The sequence below is a fragment of the Neodiprion pinetum genome, chromosome 2 (genome assembly GCF_021155775.2).
Source record: "Neodiprion pinetum isolate iyNeoPine1 chromosome 2, iyNeoPine1.2, whole genome shotgun sequence".
Lineage (NCBI taxonomy): Eukaryota > Metazoa > Arthropoda > Insecta > Hymenoptera > Diprionidae > Neodiprion > Neodiprion pinetum.
Window position 1 is genome coordinate 7,108,530 of NC_060233.1, and position 21,752 is coordinate 7,130,281.

Here is a 21,752-nt window from a genome sequence, read left to right on the forward strand (position 1 = left end):
GTAAAATTATTGTTGGTACGTACGCGAGGGTGGATCTTAATGGGGTTGTTTTTGAATTTTTAGGCTCTCAGGGGCTCGAACGCTTTCAAATCGATTAAAAAAAAAATTTACCTGAAAATTCAAGCTCTCCGTATCAACTCTTAAAACAGTTCGATTCGCGATCGGAGTATCTTGTGGAAATAACACGGGAACAAACCTGTTCGCTCTTTGAAATTTTGTAAGTCGTTGACGAACGTACCGACAATAATGGAAAATACGTTGTAATATATTTTACGATACAGTCGTTCATTTCGTATCTATACTTGGCGGGATGATAATTTTATAAAAATTAAACTTTGAACGTTGTTTAACACACGAACGATTTCGTTTGCGAATTTTATGCGTCAGAGCTTTTTTGCTCTAGCGTTCGATTCTCTACAAAAATATCGACTCACCATTATTGTCGGTATATTCGTCAACGACTTGTAAAATTTCAAAGAGCGAAAAGTCTTTTCCCAAGATACTTCGATCACTAGGCATTGTAGGTATAAAAAATGTCCTCCGCCAATGCACGAATGGTCTTAATTTTTTAATATCGGCGTATCGAGTGGGTGTTCAGCTTTGCGTTAAATCCTCGACGTATCGGCCGAAGATTTATACCCTTTGAATCCTGTCTTTTTATCTACGGAAACGCGGTGATTAATACGCGATGTGTCACGCATGACGGATTTAATAAGCCGGTCGGCTATTTTTTGTTTTTCCCCCGAAAATTAAGGTTCAACTATACTTTGGGTGGGGAGATAGAAAGGAAAAACAAAATTATCGTTGCTTGTTGTTTCCGACAGATTTTACCTTTCATCACTTCTGGTGATATGAGAGAAGTATCGGTTTTGGTCGAAAATAAATTTGTCTAATTTCAACGAATCTCTACGCTTTCAAACCTCTTGAATCCGACAAACAGGTTTTTGAATAAAATTTCGGTTCGAATATCTGTTCGACAAAGTCTCGCGATGATCTCGGAATACGGCCCGATAAATATATTTTAAACCAACAGGATTTTACAAAGAAACGACGAGCGTGAAAAATTGCCATGCCACGTTTAATTTGAACTTTCGATTCTACCGGAAGTAAATCTATTTTCAATGTTCTACCGACAAACGCATTTTCCTCTCCTTGTTACTTTTTTTTGAATAACCGATCATGATTTCCTAGTTTACGTTAATGTTTTTTTTTTTTAATTCTAACATGCTGTTTTTTAGAAATTTGTGAAAACAAGTATGACGAACAAAGTGTTTTTGTTTTTGGCACGTTTTGCATTAAATTGTATATGACGTGGGTACGGGTTCGTTGTTTTTTCCTTTTTTTTTTCTCTTTTTTCTTTTTTTGTACAATCAAACCCGTGTAAATTTTACAGGAGAAAAGGCTAATTATTATATCCTTTGCAAGATTTTCTAAACGACGCGAATACTCGTTTGTCTTTGATATCGGAATTAATTTACTCTGAAAAGCGAAGCTCAGTCCCGATTGTTTACTGCTTTATTGTTAGGGATTTGATCGTGATTTTAATCAACGGTATAATTTGTGTATAAGAAAATCCGTCACCGAAATTGGGATGTGATAATAAATAGTTCAGGTTGTTGGGACAACGGCTTCGAAAGACGGATCGACAAGTAGATTGGTTTATATTTTACAGCTTAAATTTTCCATTCGAAATTGCCTCGATTTTAACTTTGCGCAGCACCGCACGAACGTCGAAGTCGCTTTTGCACCCGGGTATTTCAATTCGTCTTCTTCTTATCTATTTGGCAGTTTTATAGAACAACATTTGTGGCATAGATAATAGAATCACGGGAATTTGTTTTATAAGAAACGGCTTTATAATCAGAAATTTCAGAGGCGATTTCGTGTTTGATGTTTTTTTCACACGGTGCCGATGTGTTTGGGAGTTGTCAGTGAAAAATCTATTTACGAACAACTTTTTTGTTACGATTTTTATCAGGATTTCGATGGAGATTCTCTGCGATGGTTTAGAACAAGTTGAACATATCAGAATTGAATAGAAAAATATCAGAGTTGTTTCGTCTTGAATACTCGAATTGTATAACCTTTTTTTCAAATCGTTGATATCTCGGTTAGCGGTGTTCTAATTTTTTTCATTCCTATTTATCATCGAAATGGTGAGGAAGAAGAAGGGGCGTGATTGAAATTCTGATTTTTTTGCTGGCGAAACGTGAAGTTAAGAAATCAAACTTTTTCTCGAAACGTCAAAGTTTCGAACGGTCCGAAACCGGACGCTCAAAGTTTCAAAAGGACAAAATACCAAAAAGGCGTAACTCCGACGAGTTAAAGCTTCGAAAGTTCGAGAAAGAGGAAATTTTTTAATCTGAAACGTCGAAATTCCGAATGATCGAAGATTTTCAGTTCCGTGGATTTCTGGCTCGGTGATATTTCACCGGTTTGATTTTTCTTTATTTTCGATTTACGATATTTTTACGTTCGGAATCCTGGTTATTCTGAATTTGGATTTTTTTGATTTCTTACACCCACTCATTGAGTAAACTACGCCGTCTAAGTATATTTTAATTTCTGGAATTTTACACTATCGAAACTTTACTTTTCGAAACGTTGTCGTTTCTTAAAAGTTTGATTTCCTTGCATCAAGTTTCGCCAACCAAATAAATCGGAATCGGGCGCTTTCGGACATTTTGAAATACGTAACTTCAAACCCCGCTCGAAGAAGAAGAAGAATGAGACGGATGGCGGATCATCGAAACCGTCGACGCGTTGCCCATAATCCATTGTTCGGCTAGTTTGGAAACCTGATGAAGCATTGTTACGAAAATAGAGGCATAAAGAGAAAAGTGGCATTCTCGTATAGCTCGGAAGACTTTGATATGCAATATCGAGTATCAATGGATTCTTTGTACCACCGTTACTTGCGTCTCAGCCATCGATGACGTATTTCTGATTCCATTTTTTTTTTTTTTGGGGTTTTTTTTTCTCACCACCCGCAACCCACGTTTCATTCGGTTTATTGCGTATAAAAGAAGCCGCCCGGCACATGCCTGTTCACTTTGTCTCCCGACAACTCAGCCAAGGAGCATCATCAGGATGGCGATGAACATTTTTTCGGTAAGTTCGCCACTCTTCGCTAATTCGCACAACGACGTACTTACCCGTATACGTAACCGGAAACCGGTGATCCGGATCTTCGTCTCACATCCGAAATCTCAAACCGAAATCACATCAGGTTCCCGCCCTGCTTGTTCTCGCTATGGGAGTGGCCACCTTTGACCCTTTGGTCAACATGGCGAGCATGCCGGATGACGAGTTGGAGGAAATGCGGGAGGCGAGCTTGTTTCCGGCTCGTCGTATTCGGGTCCCTTCTTGCAAGTGCGAGTCCGACCCCGACTACATGAACCTTGGAGAACACAGCCATCCCCGTATTCTCGTTAACAACACTTGCCGAAGAAAATTGTGCGCCGATCGGTTCAACCAGTGCGAGGAGCTCTACTACACCATCAATGTTAGTCGGAATACGGTTTGGAAAGGATTCGTTTGATTTGCCGTCTTACGTGGTCGGAGAAGTGTTGTACATTTTTAACAATTTTTTTTTTCTTCTTTTAAATAAGATTTTAACCTTTTTTTTTTTTATATGGATCGAGGGAAAAAATTCATCGATTTCAATTCGTCCGGGACCGAGTTGACGTGAGATTTCTACTCGCGTGATTTGTCGAAAGATTTCACATATAGTGAAGAGATTTTCACGGACTTCGTGTGTTTTCTGTGTGTTACCGATTTTATGGTTTTGCGATTTGTCCGGGGAATCGATTATCGAAATACTATTTAAATATCGATGAGTTTTGTTTTTTTTTGTTTTGTTTTGTTTTTTTCTTCTCTTGTCCGTACATCGATCGAACGATGAAAAATTTTTTCTTTCGCAGTATTTATTGAGAAAAAATTGTCTTTGAACTCGGTATTCGCAGGTTACGGTGTTCAGAGATATCGAGGATCTCCCGGGCCAGAATTCACGCTCAAAATCTATTCGATGCCCGAAGGTGTGGCACCATGAAGAAATGAAATTGTCCGCCGCCTGCGTACCTGTTCAAGTATGGACGCAATCTAAGGATAAACGGATTATCGAACGATATTAAATGTACACTATTTAATTTATGAAAATTGGAACTTGACCCGTTAACAAATGTAGGCAACTACTCTGTGTGCTTGAAAATTTTTTCCACTCCACTCCTTTTATTTTTAACGGGCTTCAAGGGATTCTTGTCGAATCTTCGTCGTGAAAGCGTAAAATCGATATATTGTTGTTGTTATCATTATTTTATACCGTAAATTGCCGTATCTGTACAACTATCAGGATCGGAGTCGAGTATTTTCACGGTTAGAATATCAGTAATATATTTTTGCCTTGAAAAGAAATTTTCTTTTTTGCTATCGCACCCGCGTAACACGTTTGTATTAGAAATTTGAATAATATTGTAGCAAAAAAAAAAGAAATAAAAAATAAAAAATATCCCAAAGTTATCCAATGTCAGCCGGAAAAATGTCCGCGCGGTTTTGAAAGGAAGAGACGGGACGTATCCTTAATTCGATCGCGGGAGTAAACTAATAATATTCAAGTCTCTGGAACTTGATATTTCTAGAGATTTATTTTCCCTAGAAAGTTTTTCGCCGTCGCGACTCGCCTTGACTTGATTGAGGCTTAGATAAGTTTTCGCCTGTGGTAACCTTTTCCCTTTCCCTTTCTTTTTCTTATTTTTTCTTCTCCTGCCCCCCCCCCCCCCCCCCCCCCCCCCCCCCGCCACCCTTCCCATCTTTCCCATCTCATCCCGTCACTGCGCCGAATCGGATTACAGGATCAACCGCGATTTTAGCTCCTCTCTCTGTATCGTTTCGTCACTCTGCAACTGCCAATTTGTAACGTATTGGAAAGAAGGACCAAGTTGCTGTATTTTTTTCATTTATTTATTTATTTTTTTTCCTTTATACGTTATCGTATACAGGTGATGTAGTTGAAAGCACGCCCAGATTTAAGATATATTATACGCCGAACGACAATTTATTTAATTTGCAACCACGTTTAAAAAAAGAAGAAAAAAAAAAAGATCTCGATGGTTTTCAATTTCTGCACTGCGAGTATATTTTCTTGATTTAACGAGATTCCGGGATATGGTGAAAATTACTTGATGCACGAGTATGTTGAAAGATGGTGGATTATTTTTAGATGAACTCCACCTGCGTCGAGTTTTTCTTCATTGCTGCGAAGACTTTTCTTCCCGGCAAAACCAATCGCAATATTTTTTTTCTGTTTCTTGTGTACATTCATTGCGATTTCGGAGACATCGGAAATGAGGGGAAATTTCTTTCCTCTCTTGCAAAATTGTGTACCTACAGGGTCGGTCCCATTTTAACTCAAAGTTGTTGGGTATCGACGGGATGACCCAACTATGATCTTTAATTTGACATTGATCTTAGTTTTTAAGGTTATCCGTAGGAAAACTTGTGTTTTTCAAATGAAAACCACTATTTTTAACCCCGGGTTAATTTGAAGGTCAGGTTCGCAATTTTTTTTTTTTAGTCACTCAGCTGCGTAAGTTAAAATTTGACACCCTGTATGATAAGCTGTGAGAAATTCTTGGCAAATACTGTAATAAACATTAATTCAATCCAGAAGCTAGATTTTTTCTATAGTTTAATTAACCGGTTTCCCATATTTCAAGTCCACTTGCTGTTTCAGTGAGAATTTCCACTTCGAAAGGTTAAATTCTTGTTTTGCTTATTTTAATACTAAAATTTGTTGGTACAACGAATTGTCGTTTTTTGGCTTCGCGATTAGCGGTGTTGATTTAAGGGTGAAAGAAGAAACGCGAACCATTTGTCTCTGTATTACACATATATATATAACGGAGAATCAATGACGAAATTTGGAATAAGGTTCGGATGAAATGTGATACACGTTAAGTTGGAGGTGAAAAGAAAAGAGAGCGTAACAATTTTATAACGGTAAGAAATAATCTTGTTGTTGTTAGCCTTTGGCACCCGAAACTCGTTAATTTCTGCTACGTAAAACGATTGAATTGAATCGTCCAATTTGCTCGATCAAGGGAAAAGAAAAGCTTCTTCTCTTATCCTCTTGAAGACGAAAAAATATTTGAAAAATATCAAAAAATTTTAACGCCGTTGCAAATTTTTTAGGTAAAAGCCTTTGTGTATAAAAGTACGTATATATTAGACTATATTAAAAAAATCGTCTTTTTATTTGAAAATTCAAGTTGAAAATATTGTTCGAAGTGACGTAAAGAAGATGCTGTCCAAGTTTCAGCTGTTAATATCAATTAGTTATTCAAGGTCCTTTGGTTGTCCTTTGATCTTGAATAACTTTTGAAAGAGTAGATTTATCGTAAAACGATAAGAGACATATTTTTTTTTTTTTGTAGAGCCTTCGATTCCTTGCGAAAACACGTTTTGTTGTCGTCGTTACGCCGATGCGTCGACGAGTTAAAAAATTTCAAATTGTGGGAAAAGAAAAATTTACCCATGTTGTTCGTATAAGTGGGAAATAGAAAATCACCGCGCTTATAAAATATACAGACTTCTTTTCATCGATCAAGTTTTATTGCTAAGTTGCAAGTGGGCACAAGACGCAGGGCTCAACTTCTCAATAAAGACTTTCCGAGCCTGAGTGCATTTGTAATTGATTTTTACCGTCTCCCGTATATATAACCTACCTTCCATTTCATTTCCAGCTTTCCTCGCAACTGATCTTTAATCAGAGATGTTTTACGATGTTGAATTCTTTCTCTTTATGGGATTTTCTACCTGGTTAACACTAATTGCGAATTGTCCTCCTGTTCTATCTCGACAACTTTCAAATTACAAGCTATGTACGCATATAGTATATACAGTATATATATATATATCAGGGTGTATGTACATGTATAGGTATAATAGTACACGTATATACGATGTAATGACATATCTGTGTTACGGTTTGATAGGTTTTTCCGTTCTTTATTCTTTAATCAACTAAACAAAACTGAAAATTTATTGAATCTTGAAAGAAGAGGAAAAAGATAGCTTTTTCTGGTAAATAAAATCATTCGTATCCTCATCCGATGTGACGGACATGTTATACAAAGAATTGGAATTCAGGAAAAACCGATGAAATTCACATATACAATAAATATATTATACACAGTACTGATGTAATAAAAATACGATTTAATTCCCAATTTTTGATAAGAATGAAATTTTATGGAAGAATTGTTGATGTTTTTATTTTTTTTTGTCTTGTTTCTTTCGGTGAATTATAGCACAATTTTATTGCTGCAGTAATTTTTCGGTTCTTCGTGCTTCGGGGTTCGTATAAAAAATGAAGAAACACGTTGCCAGGCTGCCAAAATTTTGTTTGAACCGAAATAATGAGTCTTTTTCACTGATACGTTACCGGAATTTGACTCACGCAAAGAATTTCAATACGAGACTATAAGAATCGAATGCAAGCATCTTTTTATCACGGTTTTAAATCGGCTATAAACGCAGACTTGATCACAATAGTTTGGAATTTCAAAATTGATGGATCGAAATTGATACTGATTGTAGTGACATTTTTAATTTTACAATCTTTGGGATGGATTTTTAATCAGCGATCCCAAAAAGTTCACGAAATGAGATCAAGAATAGAATCACCATTTCGATTGTATGAATCTTGGACTCAGATTCGTAATAAGAAGAAAGCACCGAATTTGCAGATCTTTTTGCACATGTTTTCAATTGAAATTGCGCATGTAAAAAAAAATTTTTGCAACATCCCAATATTTCCATTTGGAAATCACGTTTACGACGATGAAATCTCGTATTTGTTTGGTTTTTTGCTTCGTCTATTTTTTTTTTTTTTTTTTTTTTTCCAAACTAAAAAACCGAAATTTCTAACAACTTTTTTGAATTTCGATTAATTTTCTCGACGAGCCGAAATTTTTGAATTTCGAAATTGCGCCGAAAAAATTGGTGCAAATTTGAAAAAATCACCTCTCGGATCTTTTGGATATCGAATTTTGGGCAAATGTGGTGACCCGGGTTCGAAAACGTGAAACCGGTTGACTCGAAACCGCGTGGCGAGTCTCAAGAGTTGATTTCGAATAGCGCAAAGACCGCAAACGAGGAATCCTGTCGCCTGGGACGTGTCGAGAACGGGGGTTTACGGTGGGTTTGCAAACTTGCGTACCTCTGCCTACTACCTAATGGATTCCCCTGTCCGGAGTTGGCCGAGACTCGACACGTCCTTGTTATTATCGATGGAAAACGATATAGACGCGTAATACACATCCAATGACCGCGTCGTGTACCATACGCGTGGTTACGGGGTGTCGATTTAAGGATGAACTCGCCACCCCCGTACCGTCTCGATCAAAACTTACAACGAGATGCTTGCTGTATTTTCTTGCAACCGTTGCGAAAATTTAACGCTCGTGCAACGATAAAACGACGTTGAAGCCTTGTTTAAATAAAAAAAGTAAGCTAAACCGAAGAAACCGATTTTGCGTTGCAATTATCAAAAAAGGATCGACGACAGCGCAAAATGGTTGAGCGTACCTCGTTTTTCCCAATTCCAACAATATTCGAACAGTTTTTTTTTCAACGATACCTGTTTTACTCAATTTTCCTAGTTACTGTGAGAAATGAAATTTTTCTCAGTGTAGAAATGGAGAAAAATAAAATAGATTTAAATAAGTCTCAGCAATTTTATTCGCGCCAATGATCACGCGGTGAACACGAATTGAGCTATTTTCTACCAGGCGTTTAGGCAGGGGGATAGAAATGTTGACAACGTTTTAACGAAAGTTTTGGTGATTGACACAGCTCGATCATTTTTCAAAGAAGATGTATAATTTAATTTTTTTTTGCTGACAAAGCATCCTTGCGCCGTGGCCAATGTTTCGTAAAGAAACGAATGATTGAAAAACAAATGTCACTTGCGAGCTTTTCTCACATTTCACTTCAAATTTTCAGCGATGTTGTCCACGCCAATGACAATGAACGCAAATAAGATACGAACAATTAGAGAAAAGTTACTTCAATCGTAGATCGGTCAAAAAAAGAAGTGCTCATTTTTTTCAACAACTTTTCTTTCCCACCTCCGGACGTTACGTATATGCGCGAAGGCAAAAGTTATCGATGAGGTAAAATAAGAAAAAAATGGTACCTGTTTACCTTTTTTTTTTTTTTTAATCAAACGGGTTTCCCTGGTTTCCTAACTTTTTATCAAGACGATACCACCGCCCATTTATCCTCAAGTCTCTGGTTAATCGCGCAAGCATTTTACACTCACTTCGGCCGATCGTGCGTTACACATCCCCCGGAACGCGGTTGCGGCACGGGATCAAGTTTGATCTAGACTTGGTGTACCGACCAACGCCTTGAGTGCTTTCAAAAATACGGCCACGATTTTCATCGAATATTATCACCTATGATCTCAAAATCTCACCCTAACGATGATTGATTGTTCCCGTGGAAATCGATGAGGTGTGAAAGAAAAAAAAAAAAAAAAAACAAAAAACGTTTCTCGAACTCACTTAAAGCTGCGTCAAGTTGATTCAAGGGTAGGCTTTAATTGCAAAGTTTTAGGAAAGAATTCAGAAAATCGTAGAGTGAAAGAAAAATTTCATTGTTTTCGATGATTTTCACAGATAGATCAATAATTTCTTGGGTTCAAATTGGTCCCAAAGAATTGATCCAACAAATTCGTACCAACAATGAGAAGATCATTGCGCAATAATCGATTTGTTAAATATTTTATATTCGTATTTATTAGTTAGAAAAAGTAATCAGTATAGACGAACACGTTGGATAACTAATGACCCGAAAATATTCATTGAAAAAAATGTTATCCTTTTCTTTATACATTTTACCGTACACTTTTTTTTTATCCTCCCCAAAGAATGTTGAAAATCGATTTAAAAAGTTTGAGAAAATATAATCACGCATACTTGTAAGGTTTACTATCGAACCGTTATCATCACGATGAAAAGTTTCGGAAAATTGATGGATGGCCGCTAGAAAAATATGTATTTATACACTGTGAAACTTGAGCGCAATTACGAATTTTATCCTTTTTTTTTTTTTTCTTACAGTTTTAAAAGATATTACTCAGGGGAGAAAAAAATAACAGATTGAAATTCAACGTCGTTTGAAGTGTTTGTCAATTCGTGAAGTTACTCGAATCAACTTCCCGCAACTTTAACCGATCCGAGATGTCTAACACGGTTTATAATTCACGCTCACCCCAAATTTTGATATTCATCTTAAAATTCGACGGGGATTCAAGGGGAAAACTCGACGAGCTCGAGACTGCTGGCTAATAGAATACGAACCGCGAAATTTCAGACACACGATCAATCGACTGTGACAAACGAGATCGGAGAAGATTGCTCGATTCTTCAATTTCTGCGTAATCTGCCACAGCCAATAATATTACACCTAACGTGAAAAATGAAAGATCGGAATTTATGTGGCGATGATTGTTCGGCGCGTAGCTAAGAAAAATGTAACATCTTAAACGATTCAACCCCTTTGAGACGCAACTTTCGTAACGAGATAGTGTTTGAATTTCAATAATTGAAGATGGCGAAGCCGATACGCCGGAGGAGATTTTCAAATTTTTTATCAAACACTGTGAAAAAACTGTATGCAGGAATTTTTGGGGTCGCTGATTGGTTTCGCCGTACCGGATTTTCAAAATCTGATTTCAGATTCGTAATCAGCGATTCCAAAAATACCTGGACAGAGTTTTACTCTCCGGATTCGTTCGAATTTGACATTTTTTTTCAAACCGTACAGGATCCGCCGTGTCGAATTATTGAAACGAGAATGAAAATGTATACTAAATGGGTGGTAAGAAATTTTACCACTACGACTGAAAGGGTTAATTCGCCGGAGCGAAATTCAGCCGCGATGAATAAAACCGCGAAAATACTTAGTCGGCACGTTCATCTACTCAGCTTTTTCGCTGAAAGTCGATCTTGCACACACACACATACGTACAGTTTGGCATTAGCGAGTGCCGGGATATCACTCGATTTGACCGAGTCATTTTAACGACACGGCATTAGCGATGAAAGGTGATCGTGAATCTGGGTTATATCTTTGAGGTCTCTGGGTAATGACCGACGATTCCCTCGGTGAATCTTGTTCGTTAGTCTCTTCTGACGTCAGTTTTTACGCTTTTTCTTTTTCTTTTCTCTTTTTTCACATTAATTTTTCTTACCTGCACGCATGTATGTACGTAGTGTGCACATGCCGCCGTACAATTCGAAGCCTCGGACCCAATTGAGGTTGGGCAAGCGGGTCCTTCGGGAAAGAAAAAATAAATCAATCAAAAATCAAAAAAATGAAAAAACCAAAAATTTGAAACAAAACACTGGTATCATTTAGTCACCGCTGTGATGGAATAACCTGTACAACCTCATTTACGATTTTTTATTTTTCACCGAAGAATATGGATTTTTTTTTTTTTTTTTTCCACCATCCGAAACTGATTTGACATTTTCGACCGTGAATTGTTTTTTTTTTTTTCAAACCCCGTACGAGGACCACCCTTAACGTACGTCGTACGTACGGTGTCTGAATGCAGAGGAAAAATATAGGTCGAAAACGGTCGTGCGGAAAGTGGGATTCGTATGCAGCTGTGTAACGGAATACTCTTGAATCATACATACATATCTTGGAAACATATCCCGTGACGTATTTGTTTTTTTTATTTTTATGCAACGCCTCGCTTTATAACGGAGCTTATGGAAAAAAAAATATCGAGTTACCGACGGGCGAAATATTTTCAAGATGAAAAGAAACCGATACAACTTTCCGCTTACGCGATTATTGTTATTATTGTTGTTGTTGTTGCTTTTCTTTCTTTTTTTTTCTTTTTTTTTCTTTTTTTTTCTTTTTTTTCTTTTTTGTCACGCGCACGGTCGTAACGCCGATTTTTGATAAACAGCTAAGCGGACTCGGAAAGTTTATAAACCGTCACACGACGACGACTCGTGTGACAATAATTTATAAATACTCAATCGAGTGGATGGCCTGTAATGATCGCATATCATTGCCTGCCAGTCGTTTCGCGTGTGTTATGATTATTATTGTTATGTCGGTGTAAAGCGATTTTCTCGCAATCGACTTAACACACGCGCTGCGATGCATCTAATCGTCGTGTAAATTGACGACTCGAGTTTAAACGAGGTGCAAGTGGAGCCGGATTGTATAATACGGATGCACGGTATTGTTAATATTCTGTTTATTTGCCAAGGTCGCAGTGATGCGAATTGATGAAGGAAAATCACACGGGATTCGAAAAATCTACAGCTGATGCGTAATTATGTTATACGATACTTTACGATGCGGATTTTTGAAGTGAGTTTTCGAATTCGGTTTTTTACGTAATACTTGGTCGATGACACGTTGTAACAAGGAAGGTGATTGATAATTTCTAAATACCCATTTACTCTGAGTGTAAAATCATGCTTGTTTTTATTCGATCGCTTGTTTTTCCGAATTCAGGGTGTTTTTTTTTATTTATTTGCTATAAATAACAGTCAATCGGTTACAATTAATAACAAAACATCTGGAATCAAAAAAGGTAGGTCAAAACGACGAATATTCAATTTTACTCATAGTAGCTGTAATAGAAAAATTATACCCGATAGAATCAAAATAAATATGATTTTATAATTAGGACAGATTGGTATTTCGAAATTGGCAAGCACTTTTCTTGTTACAAAATTTTGCTGACCGATCTACTGTAATATTATACATAACCTCGTGTTTTTGTTACTGAAAACTGTGCTTTTTGGGAAAAACTAAAAAAAAAAAAAAAAAAAAAACACAATCGTATCAGAATAAAACTATTCGTATGTAAAATATTCTAATATCAATGCTGTTGTACTAAACTTTGTTTCTAACGTAATCGGTTGAAAGTTTTCATGCTACGCACAAAAAGTGACTGTTTCTTGATGCGGAAAAAATACACCAATTAACGCTGAAGCACAAACATTTTTTTAATAACAATATCGATTTGTAGTTTAGTGAAAAATATTTATAAAATTAAGATCGAAGACGTTTAGTATAGCTGTGAATTTTATTTCTGTAATACAGTTATCGCGGATTATCACCCGCACGAAGAAAATTGAAACTCGTGCAACAAATTCGAAAAAGGAATGAAATAATTAGTTACGTTTTATCGATGCTCAACAGTCGGAAGAGATTTCAAGTTTTTATTGTCCGTAGAAAAATTACCAAAAATATTTTGTTTCTAAGCTCTCATTTTGTCCGGCAGTATATGTATAAGTAGATTCCTTAGAAATGAAACGTGTAATATAATTTTTCTATAAAGTTAATATTTTCCTTAATCAAGCATGAGTTTATTTTGTGTAATTAAAATATAACGGTTTTGTATTTCACCTGCGTTTAACGGTGAACTAACCAGTTGATGAAAAAAATTAAATCCCTTAGGCGATTTGATCTATGAGGTTGAATTTCGTATCGTTAATGAATAACGATGGATTTTTAGTGGAAAAAAAAAAAAAAAAAAAACATCAAGTATTCCACAACTTTGGAATTACGTTATAGTCGGTAAATCGTAATAAAGTGAAAGATGTTCGCACTTTCAAAATTCATTTCCGTCCAAATCATTCCAAAATTGAGAAACAGTGATTTGTGTTCAATTTTTCGTTATATTGACGTCAGAATTCCCGAAGAATTGTAAATTCGATTATTTCAAGGGTTAACATCACTGTAAAAACTTTTTTTTCTGGACGGAAGAAAAGGCAACGAGATAATAATATTTTAAGGAAATTATTGGGCATATATTTAAGTATAATACAAAAAATTACTCACAACAAATATTCAATAATTCAAGGGGATTTTCGACAAGTCAATTTAAAAATTATTTATTATCCAACGATTGCCATTTTTTTCTGTTAAAAATTTAACCTCTTTTATTGAGATACTCACCAGTCACATAAAAATCAATATCTTTAAAGTTCCCTACGTGTTTCTCTATGGCTATAAACATTTAGATTGAATGATTTTTTTTTTTCTTCCACATTCAAACTTACATCAGTCAAACTACGTGAAATTCGAACGAAGAGTTTGAAAGAAAAAGAAAGAACTTTGTTCGTTCATTCGGTGAACAATAAATAAATAAATCTAACCTCAGGTACGAAAATATGCGTTCGCGTCTGAGATTTTTAATATCGAGTCCAATGTCCAAATTGAAAATGGCGGATGCCATCATCATAATCGTCAAGACGCTAGGAACAGGTGTTATTTGCGGCGTTTGTAATCCATTTGCTTGCCCTGAATTTAGCCGGATAATAGATCGTACATCCGGTTTTGATAGGACTTATCTCTCCCGGCCAATTGATTGCCCTCGCCAAAAAGCTTTACAGGCACTATCTGACCGCGTATAAGCACTTCTCGTATGTTTACCAAACCCCTTCGCTTTAATCCCGCGGTTGAAAAGCACTTGTCGATGGTTAATACCGAGTCTTGCGTCAATTGATTGCTCGGCCCTCTCCCAGCTATGCGCATGAAAACCTGGAAAATCGGAAAAACTCGGGGAATTTCGAAAATGAGACTGAAATTCTCTGTCTGTCGAAGAAATGAAGTCGTTCTTAAAAAAACTACCGTCGATATTAAGAGAAGAAAAAAAACAAAAAAAAATGAGAAAGAAGAAAGAAAGAGAAAAAAAAAGTAAGATTGCACTCAAAATTTTGTTTCTTCGCACCACTTCATACATTCCATGTATGTCACTTTTTTTCTTTTTCTTTTTTTTTACTTTAATGATAGTCGCAGGCTATTGTTTGCAAATACAAGGTTACTGAAAAAATCAGGGAACTTCAGATTCCAAAAAGCGTAGGAACCGTGTTAAATATCGCGCTCAGTTTTTTCTCTTTTTCCCCGGTTTTATCGTCGATACATAATTGCGGTCACGTGGCGGGTGTAATTATCAGAGTAACGATTTAACTGAATTTTATTGTTGGTTGAACTTCGCTCTGTTTTTCGCATAAATTCTATATAATCGATTTTCGATACGTTGTGCAAAGAAAAATTAAATTTTTCTCTTCATACGTTTAGTGCAGCTGTGCTCGAAATTCCTCTTATATTACTGATTTTATCTGATCGTTGATGCTGAACGTTGTTTGAAACGGGAAAAAAAAAACCGATGCGCAGGAAAAAAAAAGAACAAACATCATTGATAATCGATGAAAAATTCTATTCATATTATTCGCGCATTTCAAACGAAGAATACTTTCATTTTGCTTTGTGCTTTTCAAAACTCGTATGCAAACTTTTTGTTCATTTTTAGCGTCGTTGTTTGACCGTGTGAACAATTAAAGAGAAGGAAGAAATACCAACTGAGAATAAATAAATCGGATACAAGTGTGCTTAGAATAAAAAAATTTAAAAAAACAAAAATAATCTCACAATTATCAATTTTTGTTTTCGTATGAAAGTACTTACACGACGAATCACGCAATCGCAATTTTTATCGCAATTTTTCGACCCAGCTTGTCTGAAGTACGATTTAAAGACTTGGAAAAAAAAAAAAGCTGAAAAAATTTAGAAAAGACTTGTAAAATATTAGAAAATTTTTGAAACCCATTAGAAGAGCTTTTATGTTTATTCTTGTGTCAAAAATGAAGTCCGAGAAAAATAATTTTTTTTTTTTTTTCCTTCAAATCTTTCTTATTTATCTTTTGAAGTTGTGACATTTCCATCTTCTAATACGTGTTAAAAACTTTGTTACATTTTATAAGAGTGTTTAAATTATGGCTCGGATACGCTGGGTCGAAATATTGAGTAAAAAAATTGCGATCGCGTTTTTCGTCGCGTACTTTGATAGAAAAAAATATTATAAAGCCAATTCGAAACGTCGACTCAGAATCTTGAATGCCTCGTATCATATGTATACACGTAAATTCGTGTGTTTACAAGTAAAATAAGGTAAAACCAAGGAGAAAAAAATGACAGAAACATCATTGATCGACTATAATCCGATCGGTAGCTTTTGTACAGGGAAATAAAATGGGAGGAATAAGAAGGAAAAAAAGAAACGGGAAAAAAAAAAAAAATGTTCCATTTTAACGGCAGGCCAACTCCGACTGCCTCTCGTCCTCGTTCTCAATCAGCCGTCTCATCATCGTCCGTCTTCTCAAAAGACGGAGCAACACCTCGAACGCCTGACGGAAAAGGGTCTGCTGCGGGTTGCAGCCCAACCCGATAATCGATATCCTTCCTTTCACAAATAATATTGTGGGAAAAGTCGGCCTCCTAATTCCAATTCAATTCATACCTCTGTCGACTTTCATCTTTGTCACTTTTCTCTTAACGCAAATTTTATTGTACACTTTAAAAAAAATTTAAACATCCATTTAAAGTAAAATTTACGCTTCACAAAAAAAAAAAAAAAAAAGACTCATGCACATTTTTTTTTATGAGACCGGTAGCTACGCTGTAATATTCAAAAAAGGTCAAATTATAGGTAACTCAACTTTTGACAGGCTGTAACTTTGACACAGTTAGTTTTGCGAAATTTTGACAAGAGACCTTTTTTTGTAGAGCTACGCTGTAATATTCAAAAAAGGTCAAATTATAGGTAACTCAACTTTTGACAGGCTGTAACTTTGACACAGTTAGTTTTGCGAAATTTTGACAAGAGACCTTTTCTTGTAGAGCATTCAATTTCCTGCAAAAATTTTTTTTACGACGCTTCGTTAGCTAGTTATAAAAAACTAGAAGAAGCAAACAACATTTATCCTACGTTATTCTTATGGAAAATCGAAAAGTGTGATATTAAGCTTTTCTCGCTCTTGAAATTTTTCCCACCGTAAATTTAGTTGGCAGCACTGTCAGACTCCATGCAAAATTCGATGCTGCGCTTCGAAATTCATGAAAGCTTCGTTTTTCGGGGTGTTATATTATTGTTATTCTTACATACAGTGGTGAGGTGGTAAAACATGACCATTCAGGAGAAAAAGCTTCGAACGGAGATTTGAATCAATGGAAAGAGTTGGTAAATATTAGCATAAACGCAAGTTTGTCGTTATCTTCGGGGCAGAGAAATCGATCCTTTGATATTACAACCATATGTTGAAGTTTTCCTTCAAGTCGTACGAGCAAAAACATTTCACAGAGTGGCGGAATTCTTAAATTATTCACAGGGGTGAAATTTTTGTCGAAGAATAATTTCTTTCTTCTGCGTTTTCTTTTTTTTGTTTTCAACAGTCGCGTAGATAAATAAAAGCACAACGTTAGTTTTACTCTCTGTGAACGCGGTAGTAAACGAGATCGAGAGAAGCCTAAGCGAGGGCAGTAAATGGACTAGCGGTGCACTCAGCTTCCGTTAACGAAATCAACCCGTACGAAAGCTCGACGAAAAGCTCAAGCTTGCAGAGCCTCGGCGTTGTTCGTGGACGGTGCATGGCTTTACTTTTTCAGTCATACTTATTTTACAGCTATTTTTTTTTTTTTTTTTCATACGTTCAGAGAACTTTTCAACATTTTTCTTTGTGGATTTTTGCTATTTTTTATTGCTTACTAGAATAGGTTTTCAATGTTCGAGAGTTATTGTTGCGATTCAATGTGAATTATTATTGTTAGAAACAAGTTGATCGAAAAAAAATCGTGAAAATCGAAGGAATAATTCATTTCCGAGAAAGTTGCCCCTCTGCACGTAAACTTGTTGTACATAAATTATAAGTCTTTGGGGTCGCTGATTACGGATCTGAAATTCGATTTTGACTTGAAATTTTGACGCAATCTTTAAAACTACTTTATCGTTTCGATATTGCGGCTACATTTTTTGAATTTAGATATCAAAATTTGTTTATACATTTTTTTTTTCAACAATTTTTTGTTCACAATCGTATAATATTAAAAAGAAAAAGAAAACGTTTCACATTTGGGTTACAAACTCGTACCCGAAACGGTGTTTTTAATAAATTAAAAAAAGTAAAATAATTTTTTATCCGTCACAAGTTGGACAAGACAAGAGTTTCAGAGTCGTTCGCTACTTATACCCGCGATGCCGCCATTTTGTTATTAATTTCAATAAAAAAAAAAGAAATTCTAAAACATTGTTGAAACTATAAATAATAAAGTCGATAAACTCAAAATGCTTTCAGAGTTTTCCTTTTAATAAAAGTAAAAATCCTGAAAATAGGTATGAATTTAGACCCTTCAATCCGTATCTCCCCCCCCCCCGATCGTGTCTCGACTCACCAACGGGGTGTTGACATTTTCGCCAAACGACTCGCAGCAGGCATACATTATCGATCGAGCGCAGCTCAAGTTCCGAATTAATCGACGGAGCCAGCGGCACGTTACGAGGTAAGCTCACCGACTGAAAGCACGTCGTGTCGCAGCCAGTAAGACTGTTTCCTGATTCATCCGGTCGGTAAGGTAGCGTCTGTAACAATAACAAAAGCCGAGAGTGCGATCGCGTGTAATGTGACATCTCGTCAGAACGTTTTGTGAATTCAGTGAACTGGCTGGATGCGGATTATAGTTTACGACGTCGTTGAAGTTGACGAAAGACGGGCGGAAGAATCGAGGCGAGATAACGGCGGAGGGTGAGTCGCAAACTTCGTATTTACGCGTTGTTTCGCGGCGCTTGAGGTTAGGTTTACATTTTCGGAGTTTGTTTCGAGTTTTCGTTGGCTGCGTAGACTCGGCGTTGTTTGTGACGCAAAATTGACCGAGATCTTACTACACTTGCTTCTTTATCACTGCTGCGGTTGTTTGAATCGTTATCTCGTTACTGATTGCGTCCGGATGAAAGGTCTTTCCGTCTCACTGTTTTCGAACGTAACCACGCAACGTTTGACGAACGGTCCGTAATTTATGGATGGTTTTTTTTTTTTTTTTTTTTGCCGCTGCACTCGTGCCGCGCGATTGATGGTTAGTCGTTTGCTGCATTACCGATATTCTTGTTGTTTGTAAGATGGTGAAACGAAAACAATTGCATTATCAATAGGTACTAGTTGCATCGTTATTGACACATCTCTGTAATTTTTTTTAAAATTTATTTATTTTTTATGCGTCTGTCAGTTTACTTTAAACATTAAACTTGACAACCTTCCGCCAATCAAATTTTCTTTTTTTTTTTTTTTTATAGAAAACTGATACCGATATTTGCATTGAAGTTTACTATCTTACCGTCACTCGATATCATCACCCATCAACTCACCTTGTTTTATTGAAAGAATTACCGCATCGAGGCAAGTTTTTAAGCCTGAGCTTGTCGAGAGTTGTTTCAAAGCTTCTACGACAGATGATATTAACTAACAATAAATCGTGGAAAAATTGATGAACAGAAAGAACGAGGAGTCAGCGGTATATTCTTGTTACATAATTTATTGTTGCTTTCATATAGAATTACATTTATACATGCTATATAGATGATTCTGTTTCAGTTACACTAAAATATCTAATATTTGGTATATATTTTTATACATGTATATATATATATTCATATATTTATATATATATTTATACTAATATTGTGTTATATAGTCACTGTATATGTAGTTACTTAAAACTTTGATCTGTTGAATTTTCTTTTGTTTGTTTTTTTTTTTTTTTTTTGTTTTTCCTCTACCTGAAACGCATTTAAGGGCGATTACAGACGAACGTGTTTAACATCGGATCGAAGTGTCAGAGTGTACTTTATACAGCGTTAATTAACTAATCGATGCGTGTGGATACACAGACAAAGATAATCAATAATTTTTAAACAGGTACGGTATTCGTATATAAGTTAAAGCTTTGCTCGAAGTGAGAAAACCAAAAATACATTACACGTTAAGTATAATTTTCTCGATTGTTATACCCGTGTGTAATTAGGTATTGGTCACCTTATGTAATAATTTGTTTTGTTTTTTTTTGTTTTTTTCTTTTTCTTTTGTTGATTAAAAAAATATACAATATATATGTATAGGAAATATTTTTAAACCAAAGTAGTATAATTTAACGGTAAATGTAAAAAAAAAAAAAATATTCAAACAATCTACGCGTTGGTTAAATTAAGTGAAATGAATACGAAGTAACAAACGAACGATATTAAAGTTAAATAAATAAAGATTTTAATAAGGTAAAAACAATGAATAATAACTTATGTGTCGATAAATAACAGTAATCGAATGCGAAGGGTGCAGACGGTCACTCATACTGAACGCGATTACAAAGTATAAATTTTATTTATCTCATTTTCTACGTAACAGAAATTGTGAAGAAATGTGTTACATTCGTTTCTTGAATGAACGATTCAATCTCGCGTCGCCTTTTGCATTTTGTTTATAATTTTGCGGATCACTTCTATAGACGTGCGGAAAGTGTAAGAAACGTCGCGGCATTCAATTTTTATTTTTTTGTATGATCGGACGATACGTGCTGAAGCCACACTGTCTTTACAGTACCGGAAGTTTCGTCCTTCGTTTTTCGAATTCTCAGTTCTTTCGTAGGTTTTTTTTTTTTTTTTTTACTCTCTCCCTCTTCTTTTCTATTTTTGTGTCAAATAATCACAACACAAAGATTGAATTCGCATGCAAGTTTATTACAATATTACTAACCCAGTTCTACATAAGTTATTTATTTCTTTTTTCTTCATTATTATTAACCCCCTTTTATTTTTATGTTTTACTTATTGTTTTTTCAATTTTCCTCTCTCCAAGCGCCCATATATTTATACATATTTATGCGGCGAAACTAAGTTTTAATATTATCCATGTTTAAAAATCATTTCAATTTACTTTTTTTTTTTTCTTCTATTTTGTTTTCTCTTTCCTTTGAAATCCATACGATTGTGTGATAATGTAATTTTGTTAAACGTAATAATTTCCCGGCGACCTCTGCACCCTTCGAGCACGCACATGCAAACACACGTTACAATATTTTTTATACGTATACAATAGTCTAAAGAATAAATATGATTTGAGGATAATTTCACGTTTTCAATAATATAATAATATAAATTTATATTATTATTTAGTATAACAACGATTAGTTCAAAGACATTGCAGTCGTCGTTTTTAGAGAATCGTTTGTTTTTTTTGTTTTCCTTTTTTCTAAATCGTGTTTTCAAATTCCACCTTCAGTAATTTTCCGTTTAAACAACATTTTGAAGATACGTGTTTTCCATATTTTTCTTCTCCTTCTACTCGAGGAAGCCGAATATTGTTGAAAAATTACAAACTAAATCTAATGGTTGTCATATTGTTACAGATAATTGTTATTCGAACTCTCTTGAATAACAATTTTTATAAATTACAAAAATTACAAATGCAACGTCCTTGCTTGTACGCAGCGGTAATATAATTTAGAGATATATATATATAGAGGCTATTGTGTTACGGTACATAGATTAGGTATATTATAGAATACTCGAGGTCAGCTAACAAGCGATATTCTGCAGGGTTTGTATTCGATTTTAATGATTTCATTGTTTTTTTTTTTTTATTTTTTTTGCAAATATTTTTTAACACAGTTTACCGACCCGGAACGGTCGTTATATAATAAATAAGGAACGACGGTTATCAATCGCTTGATATCTCGTTACAGATTGTTAGTATGATGATAAATATAAAAAAAGAAAAGAAAAGAGAACAGAACAAATCTATCATCCGTACAAAATCATTAATATTACATTTATTAAATATAATATTCGTCATAACGGGGGGGGGGGAAAATGATAAAAATGATTAAAA

At 35.4% G+C, this 21,752-nt stretch overlaps 3 protein-coding genes across 9 annotated transcripts in view; 2 read left to right on the top strand and 1 right to left on the bottom strand.

Moving 5' to 3' along the window:
- The first annotated feature begins 3,031 nt into the window (after positions 1–3,031).
- LOC124211125 (prothoracicotropic hormone-like) lies at positions 3,032–4,787 on the top strand. The gene is made up of 3 exons (XM_046609889.2): positions 3,032–3,111; positions 3,230–3,505; positions 3,966–4,787. Exons 1-3 carry the CDS (start codon positions 3,091–3,093, stop codon positions 4,131–4,133), a joined length of 465 nt encoding a protein of 154 aa, XP_046465845.1. The 5' UTR covers positions 3,032–3,090; the 3' UTR covers positions 4,134–4,787.
- A 13,682-nt stretch (positions 4,788–18,469) lies between these two features.
- The window catches only part of DNAlig3 (DNA ligase 3), a 78,815-nt gene continuing 75,532 nt past the window's right edge, over positions 18,470–21,752 (top strand). For both annotated transcript variants that reach the window (XM_069133397.1, XM_069133396.1), the window contains exon 1: positions 18,470–18,620. The gene's annotated coding sequence lies outside the window, so the exon portion shown is untranslated. The remainder of the gene's footprint in view (positions 18,621–21,752) is intronic.
- LOC124212846 (uncharacterized) overlaps positions 19,604–21,752 on the bottom strand; it is a 36,346-nt gene continuing 34,197 nt past the window's right edge. For all 6 annotated transcript variants that reach the window (XM_046613364.2, XM_046613362.2, XM_046613361.2 and 3 more), the window contains one exon: positions 19,604–21,752. This exon is cut by the window's right edge and continues 1,242 nt beyond it. The gene's annotated coding sequence lies outside the window, so the exon portion shown is untranslated.

What these genes read in the sequence shown, in the direction of transcription:
- LOC124211125 (XM_046609889.2), top strand. Translation starts at nt 3,091, where the DNA reads ATGGCGATGAACATTTTTTCG. An exon ending in TGGCGATGAACATTTTTTCG is followed by an intron (nt 3,112 to 3,229) that starts GTAAGTTCGCCA and finishes AAATCACATCAG; the next exon opens with GTTCCCGCCCTGCTTGTTCT. An exon ending in AGCTCTACTACACCATCAAT is followed by an intron (nt 3,506 to 3,965) that starts GTTAGTCGGAAT and finishes CGGTATTCGCAG; the next exon opens with GTTACGGTGTTCAGAGATAT.